Source organism: Ananas comosus, linkage group 8, assembly GCF_001540865.1.
Source record: "Ananas comosus cultivar F153 linkage group 8, ASM154086v1, whole genome shotgun sequence".
Lineage (NCBI taxonomy): Eukaryota > Viridiplantae > Streptophyta > Magnoliopsida > Poales > Bromeliaceae > Ananas > Ananas comosus.
In genome coordinates this window covers 12,035,057-12,043,741 of record NC_033628.1, presented here as the reverse complement: position 1 = coordinate 12,043,741, position 8,685 = coordinate 12,035,057, and the positions used below count along the sequence as shown (strand labels likewise).

The 8,685-nt window shown below is 34.9% G+C and overlaps 1 protein-coding gene across 1 annotated transcript; it reads left to right on the top strand.

Moving 5' to 3' along the window:
• LOC109714557 (expansin-B3-like) lies at positions 1,957-3,656 on the top strand. The gene is made up of 4 exons (XM_020239234.1): positions 1,957-2,207; positions 2,291-2,400; positions 2,512-2,705; positions 3,049-3,656. Exons 1-4 carry the CDS (start codon positions 2,024-2,026, stop codon positions 3,398-3,400), a joined length of 840 nt encoding a protein of 279 aa, XP_020094823.1. The 5' UTR covers positions 1,957-2,023; the 3' UTR covers positions 3,401-3,656.

Here is an 8,685-nt window from a genome sequence, read left to right as displayed (position 1 = left end):
TTAGTGTATTTTTATTTTATCTCTCCTTTATTTCAAAAGGTCACAGTTAAATTATTCTGTAATTTAGCATATTTTGACTTCGTCACCTTTTGATTAAAAAATAATATTTAATTATCCTACTGTTTTATTTTCGTTTTATATTAATAGATTATCGTTAAACAGAGTATTATCCTGTGGTTTTAAAAATTTTACTTTGATATCTAATTTAACGATAGGTATTTTCAGTAAAACAAAAGTAAAACTGTAGAATAATTAAATGTAACTTATTAGTGAACTACTGTGTGATAAAGTGAAATTGCGCTAAATTACTAAATAGTTATTTTGTTTATGCTGAATTGGGAATTTATTACTGGGTCGATCCAAAACCTGCAGGTCCGGACAAAACATGTGTGTTAGTAATTTAAATTGTTATCTGATTGCGATCTGGTTCTGACCAGATTCAAGTTTAGGCACCTCGATCTATGCCCAAAACTATATCTATTCTAGTGCAAATATTATACGCTTATACTACCCCAAAAAAAAAAAAAAAACATCACGACCTTCAATAATACTGTACAACTTATATACATTTAAAAGTGTAAAACCGCCTTTTATTTAGAGGTAACAAATCATTTCATATGCTCAATTGATCCAAATAAAAGATTTATTCCGCTATAAATCATAGACATCGGTGTTTGCTTTAGAACTGAATTACTAAATTACTCAAATTTTCACTCACGATTAATTGATTATACTAAAATTGGTCTCTCAATTTCAATTGGGTGGGAGGCAAACTGGCAAAGTCAAGTTCGTAAAATTCATAAATTTCTTACTTTGACTTTCGATTTCTAAATAGTCCCTAAGATATATGGTATTTGGTTCGTCGAAAAAACATGAAATTTTTTTTTCCAAAAAAAACAGTTTCATGAAAAAAATCTCTATTTCAGTTTTTAGTCCAAATTGGTTTTAAAAAAAAAACAAGTTTTTTTGAAAATTTAGTTTCCAAATTTCATGGCAATGCTTTTATTTTTCGAATGTTTTAGGAAAAAAAAACTAATTTTTTATAAAATTTGAAAAAAAAGCATTTTAAAAAAACTAATTTTTATAAAATGATGGAGAACTAAAAAGAGAAATTCATAAAAAAGTCTTTTCCTCAAAATGTTTATTTTCATGTTTCTGAAAAATCAAACGGCTCCTTAGCTCAAATAGAAATTTAAATAAATAATAGCTAAACTAGGTCACTAAACTAGCTAAGTAATTAAATTTAGTGCTCAAGGGGAGAAATTTTACTTGTGTCGTACTTACATCACGTTACCAATAGCAAATCAATTAAATTATTATTTTTTTAAAAAAATATAATATAAATATTTTTTTATTAATAATGATGTGGTAGATAAATTAAAAAAAATAATTTTATTGATCGGAAAAGTCATGTTCGCGGTATAACCGGTGCTTTCCATGTTTTTTTTTTTTCACGGACCGAAACCCACAATCAACGGCAGCGTCAGCGGGAGACGCGGCCTCAAAAGTCGTGCACGGCGTGGTTAAAGTTGTAGGCTCGCACCGAACCCAACTGGAAAAACGGTCGCAATCTCGCGGAGATAATTTATTTTTTTTTTCCAAAAAAAAAAACAATAAATAATAAAATTCACAATCCACAAGTCGCGAATCAATTTAATGTGGCGGGGCCCACGTGCTGTTCCCGAACCATGTGACTGGGCTTTAGCTCCGGCGCAGCACAACGTGGTGGTTGCTTCGATGCGGCCCATCACCGCCATGTGAAACCATAGTGTGCGTGGGGTCCAGCAACTGACCTCCAGTTAGTTAATTGATTCCAACCACAATATTTATTTAATAAATGTATCCACAAGATTGGGTGGTTTCTTTTAATACTTTTTTTATTTAAATGTTTTTGTTTATTTTAATACGTGTCCTACTACTCTTTTCCCCTTTGCTATAAATACCACCTTAGAATCCACACTTTGTGCACCCACCAAGCTATTCTCTGATCATTCCCTCTCTCTAAAGAGCCCCACTTCACAATATGGCTTTTTCTCTTAGTGGCTCTTCTTCAGTAGTTCTTTTGGTTTCGCTTATGTTTGTTTGTCCCTGCTTCTGCTTTAAGTCCAAAAGCTTCAATTTCTCCACGTCCGAAGCCGCATTGAACTGGAACACCGCAAGCGCGACCTGGTACGGTAGCCCCACCGGTGCCGGCCCAGACGATAATGGTAATTTTCCACCTACTTAACTTGTATGAAGATGTGGTTAATGTTACAAGTTTAGTCATAAATGTGCCTGTCTTTTTATATAGGTGGTGGATGTGGGTACAAAAATGTAAATCTCCCTCCTTTCTCGTCCATGACTTCATGCGGAAACCCTGCTCTGTTCAAATCCGGCGAGGGATGTGGCTCGTGTTATAAGGTCTAAACTACTAGCTAGCTATATATATATATACACATTTAATTTTTTGTCCTTAGTTTTTTGTTTCATTAAATTACTTGTAACTTAATTGATTGGGTTGGAAATATTCAGGTGAAGTGCAACAGCCACCCGGCGTGCTCCGGAAAACCGTCGACCCTGATCATCACCGACGCATGCCTCGGCGGCGTCTGCCTCGACAAGACCTACCACTTCGACATGAGCGGGACCTTGTTTGGGTCGATGGCGTACCCCGGCAAGGAGGACGTGCTTCGCCACGCCGGAATTCTCCCAGTCCAGTTTGCTAGGTAACCATATATATATATATATATATATGTAATCATCTTTTCGGAAAAAAATTTTGAATTTGTAATTTCGGATACCAACTATCAAGCCATTTACTATTTGCTCTAGAAACGGTTCATAAAATACACAAAATGGTACTTTAATTAGGTTGTACATCAAATTTTAAAACTGTATGTTGGGACAGTAGTTGGTAGTTATTTGGCCCTTTGATCGAAAAAAAAGGAGGGAAAAGAAAAATGTACTATTTTTGGAACATAAGTACAGAATCAAAATGGACCAATAACATAATGAAGAAACCGTATATAGCACTTATTTACTAATCAACTTCGCTTTGTTAATTTATAGAGTGCCGTGTGAATACCCGGGCCGGAACATCGCCTTCCACGTCGAGGAGGGCTCGAACCCGAACTACCTCGCGATCCTGGTCGAGTACGAGGACGGCGACGGTGATCTCCGGTCGGTCGACATCATGGAATCCTCGTCGTCAGCGCAATCCACGTACTCCAACGCATGGACTCCGATGAGGGAGTCGTGGGGCGCGATCTGGCGGTTGGACACGAGCCGCCCGTTGCGGGGCCCGTTCTCGATCCGGCTCACCACCGACACCTCCGACCGCACCCTTGTGGCGCGCAACGTGATTCCGGCCAATTGGCAACCGAACCAGGTCTACAGGTCCATCGTGAACTACAGTACTTAAAAAGCGAGTGTGATCAAATATTATTGTACCACCTAAGAAGCACTATTTTAAGTTATTTCGTATTGGAGATCCATATATAAGGGGCTACGTTTGAAGTAAGGGTCTAAATTTATGTGTGATCCTTAGTAATTAGTACTAGCTTGGTGTGGTGGAACCGTGGAAGTGTAATATGGTGTTTTATTTTAATATAATTATTGTGAAATGCGACGGTGGATGTAGAGGAGGATGCTCTCCCCTCCACTGGTCGTTATCATAAGCATGTGCTTTCAATTTTTTTTTTTTTTTTTTTTTTTTTTTTTTGGTTAGTTGAGAAAAGAAAGTGTAACGAACTAAATAACTAAATAATTAAGTGTTTCATTGTGAGGAGGTTACAAGGGGACAATGCACGTGACAATGGACCCGAACCAAGAATAAAGGAGACAATAACCCTTTATGACCTGACTCGAGTTTGCCTCGGATCTATTCAGGGCCCATTGATAAAGGAAATTTTGGAGTAGTTTGAGCTACCAATTAATGCTTTTAGATGAGAGGCCGGGTAGTGTCTCCAATAAATGCCGAAACTGTATAATAATTAACAACACATGCTATTCAACATAAATATTAAGATTCAGTTTCACAGTAGCTTAAGCTTTTGAGGATAACTTTTCTTTTTCTTTTTCAGCTCCTCAATTTGGATCTCATCAATTCCTAAGTCCCATTTAATTTTATTTCATTTAATTCAAGCGCGCATCTATTAAATTTTTTGAATTCAGACGTGAAAAGAGTATTGAATATAAATATTTATCTAAGTCTAAATGTGCATTAAGCCTGAGTCTCACTTATTTTTTTTTTATTTAATTCAAATCTACGCATTAGACCTATTAAAAAAGTCTTAAACTCAAATATAAAAAAAATACTGAATATAAATATTAAAAATATTATTTTTTGATACAGCAGCTTTCAAAGAGTAATGAAGAAAAAGTTAAGTACCATGCCCAATGCGGAGCATCATCTAGATTTATCCTTTCCTCTAGATCTCTTATCTGGGTTGCAATTCTTTTTCCACCCTTTATCTTTTTTCTTTATTAAAGTTGATCTCACCATTGTGATCAAGCATGAGAGAGACCTTTGTCACGTAACAATTATAATTGTAATTTTGACAACAATCTTCAGGAATATCATTTTAAATTACAGAGAACATTCACGAGTCGACCACGTGATGAATCCGTGAATGACGCATATTAATTTGAATCTTATTTTTAGGTACGTAATGAAATCAAATTTTCAAATGTCTCAAAATCTAATGACTACTATCCACCGTGTTTCTAATGCCAATGATTAAGTCAATAAAAGAGCAAACCTTCTATGGTAGAGGGCAAATTACTGGTGAAACATATAAAGCCTCCTTAAGCACCTTAAGCAACAATTGTCCCATATATATATAAATATTAATTTTCTTTAGATTAAAAGAGTGGATTTTACACCGACCGTTTCTAGAGCAAATGGCAAAGAATTTACTGATTGGTATCCGAGACTCAAGTTCGAATCCTAATTGATTCATATTTCTAGTTAAGTTTATTTCTAAATAAAATAAACGAAACGGGCATTATGCTATCTATCTTAAAAAAAAAAAATAAATAAATAAAAGGATTTTACTTCGGTGGTCAAAGCAATTAATTCGGATGATTTGACAATGTAGAATAGGGGGGAGGTGCAGACGTGCAGTGTAGCTCGCGACTACAGAGTACTACGGTCTGCAGCATTTTAAAGTTGTGGCGGGAAGCACTTTCAAATTTTCAGTAAACACCGCCAGTCCAAGTAANCTTTTTTTTTTTTTTTTTTTTTTTAGATAATCCAAATAAGCCTATTAATTCAGCTAGTAATTGAGCACTAGCTGGGCCCAAGCGCTATCAATTGCCTAAGACTGTTGGCTATTTATTATTAGGCTAAAAAGATTTAATTTTTTATTACTTGATAATAAATTTAGAAGATTAATAAATTGAGTTTGATGAGCCTTATAAGTTGAATAGGGTTGCGATCCTCAAGAGATTTAATGACAAAAGGCCCAACAATAGACCTAACGTTTAGATGGGTTGAGTCAGGTCGAGATCCGTAAGCGCTGTGGTTGAACCCTAAAGTGCGATGGGTGCTCCATTCCTATCAGCACATACTTTTGGAATAGTTGGTTATTTTTATTGACTAAAATAGGTCCAACTTTCTGTTCTATAACAATAAATTCATGAGACTAATTAATAAGTTGAGTGGGGCTATGATCCTCAAGAGACCTAACGGCAAGAGGCTCAATAATAGATTTAATATACAGGTGGGTTGAGTTACAGGTCGAAACCCGTAAATACTGTGGTTGAGTCCTTAAATGCAATGGGTGCGCCCTACCTATCAGCACGTGCTTTTCAAATAGTTGGTTAGCACTTGCGATCCGCATAGACCGTATATGACAAATTGCCTAAAGATAATTATTTTATATGATAATTTTTTTCTTTTTCAATTAAAAGTAAGAAGTTTGATTTTGATTTCTTAAAATATCTTAATATTTAAGAATTGGGAGAATAAAACATCTCACCTGAAAACAAATTAATCAAAAAGAATAACTTCAAGCCTAAATATGGCATTCCATCCTAAATATTTGATTTCTCGATTGTATATTATAAATTTCTTCAGTAAAACTCTATTTAGATATCGGAATTCGGTATCAAATTTTTCTTGTTCAATTGGAAGCAAAGGAGTCTGATTTTTTTACTTTTCAAAAAATATTAATATCCATAATTTGATAGGATAATATATTTTTCACCCACGATATAATTTATCATATTCTTACAAAATAACTTAAAAGCTGGATTTGATTATCTCATTCGAGATATTAAAAGTGAAAGTTTTTGTTGGAGGTTTAATTCCAAACTTGACCCTTTTTTCCAAATCTAATACCACTCCTTTCAAAATAATCACATCCATTAATTTTAGATTCTATCACTAATAACTATAGATTTAAAAAAAGTCCTATTTTAAAAATAATTTTAGTAAATTATTTTTCAGCTATCGGATCTAATATAATGGATGTCGAATGAAAAATATGTCATTATACATTTCAAAAATATCCTTGTAAGTCTAAACTCGAAATATTATTGGCCAATTGAACAATTGATCGTCCCTAAAGCAAGTGACAAAGGGCTTGGTGGTTGGTACCCGAGACCCAAGTTCGAATCCTAGTTGATTCACATTTTCAGCTAAGTTTATTTTTAAATGAAATAAACGAAGCGGGTAGCGTCTTACCTATCTCTCTCAAAAAAAAAAAGAAGAAATATTATTGGCCAATAGTACATTTTTCTAATTAAAACTCATAGTTTTCAATTCTCTCTCATTAGTTGAATTTATGCGCTAATTCTCTCTCTATATATATATTCATAGCTTCCCCTTCTCTCCCTGTCATTATTTTTTGACGCGCGGTACACAGACAATCAACAAACTTTGTTATGGAATCTTATTAAATTAAATTTTGATTAATTTATTGATGTATATTACGCTATTTGGATGACATACTAATAAAAAGTATGAATTTGAAATAAAAATTATAAAACTTAATATGTTTTTTTAGTTGGGCACGTGCATAATACATCCACTTAGCTAGTCTACTAAATGGATAAGTTTCTCGAGTAAATACAATAGATAATATTATAATGAACAATAAATATATTTTCTATATCCAATAATGGGTCTCCTCATCTGACGCAGCTTCACCCCTAGCTCAAAAGGGCCAAGCCAATATTCTTTTGGACCTCCATTTTTGGATGCCTAATCCGGCCCAACAAATAATATCGGGTCTCACCCGATTTGTTAAAACCAGGTTGGGCAAATCAGATCAAACAGGTCAGACCAGATTTGCTTAGGCACCAACGAAAAATATTGGGTGGTCTCACCCGATTTGCGAAAACCATGTTGAGCAAACTAGATCAAAAGGATCCGACCAGATTCGCTCAGACACTATACTTATCTTTAATCTTCGCTTTTCTCTTAGATCTGGTGAGGTCGAACATGACTTTGTATCAATCACTCATCTTCGATACATTTGTTTGCATGAAAAATGACACGTTATTGATCCTAACTAGCCTTTCGATGCTCGCAATTAGCAATAAAAATACAACTCAACGACCCAGTAGCTAGTTATTAACATATTTTTATATGCACTTTAATGAATAATTATTATCGCAACAGTTAGTCAAAATATGTTTAATTAGCAATGTCACGTTTTTCTAAGCATAAAGTTTTTGTAATTAAGGAGTAATAAAGGCACCCCCGAATGTCGTGGGTAAATTTTAAAAAAAAACTCGCCGAAGATTACGGGTTCTGGTATAGATAAACCACCGAATAACGGCCGAATCCGAGCCGTTGGGTCCGGATGAATCTGAGCCGTTCAAGTTTTAGGGTGGGCCCCACGGTGGGGTTCAATGGCCCGAATCCACTATCAACGGGTCGGTTAAGGGGGAAGAGGCGGAGGCCTCGCTTTCAACGATCGGAGATTCGGGACCGATTGCCTCAAATCTCGTGCCGTAATTTGTCCTTGGCGGGCCCACTACAACTAGAAAAACTGCCTCTCCTCTTTTGTTTAAGGATAAAATGTTACGAGAGTCCTTATACTATCCTGAAATAAAACTTCAATCCTTGTAATTTCTTTTGTTTAAATTTTACAGGTCGTCGTTATTGAATTTGTACATAAATTTTGTTTTAGTTTCAGGGAGCTCCTCTCCATCCTCTCCATAAATTTTGTTCTAAAATGACCTTTTCACTATGTTTGAAAATAACGAAGTTGAAATTATGGGCGATTTTGCATACGAAGAAACAAAACAATCATTATATAGAGATACTAGAATCCTTATTTTCTTACGTTTCAAAGATGAAGTACAATTATGCTTAAGTGACAAATATATGATTTAAATGCATTTTTTAAAGTTTTTTTTTTAGAGCGAGAAGCCTAATCAATCTTCAGAGAGAACTTTTCAATAAAGCTTTATTAAGGCATATTTAATCAGAAACCAAATTAGCACGATTTAAGTATTCTTTATTATGAGAGTTAGGTTCGGAGTTTAAGTTCAACACTGAGCCGAGTAAGTCACGAGTTTAAATGCTATTTCCAAATGGAGCCAAAAGCTCATGTGACCGAGGGTGTTAGCCCCATGTGAAACCCCTAACCCATGTGACACAAACTTTTTTACGGTTGACACGTTATAACAATAAAAAGAAAAATAAAAACTAAATTCCCCACACTACATGGCTATAAAAGGCCCCCTCAATTA

What these genes read in the sequence shown, in the direction of transcription:
- LOC109714557 (XM_020239234.1), top strand. Translation starts at nt 2,024, where the DNA reads ATGGCTTTTTCTCTTAGTGGCTCTTCTTCAGTAGTTCTTTTGGTTTCG. An exon ending in TGCCGGCCCAGACGATAATG is followed by an intron (nt 2,208 to 2,290) that starts GTAATTTTCCAC and finishes CTTTTTATATAG; the next exon opens with GTGGTGGATGTGGGTACAAA. An exon ending in GATGTGGCTCGTGTTATAAG is followed by an intron (nt 2,401 to 2,511) that starts GTCTAAACTACT and finishes GGAAATATTCAG; the next exon opens with GTGAAGTGCAACAGCCACCC.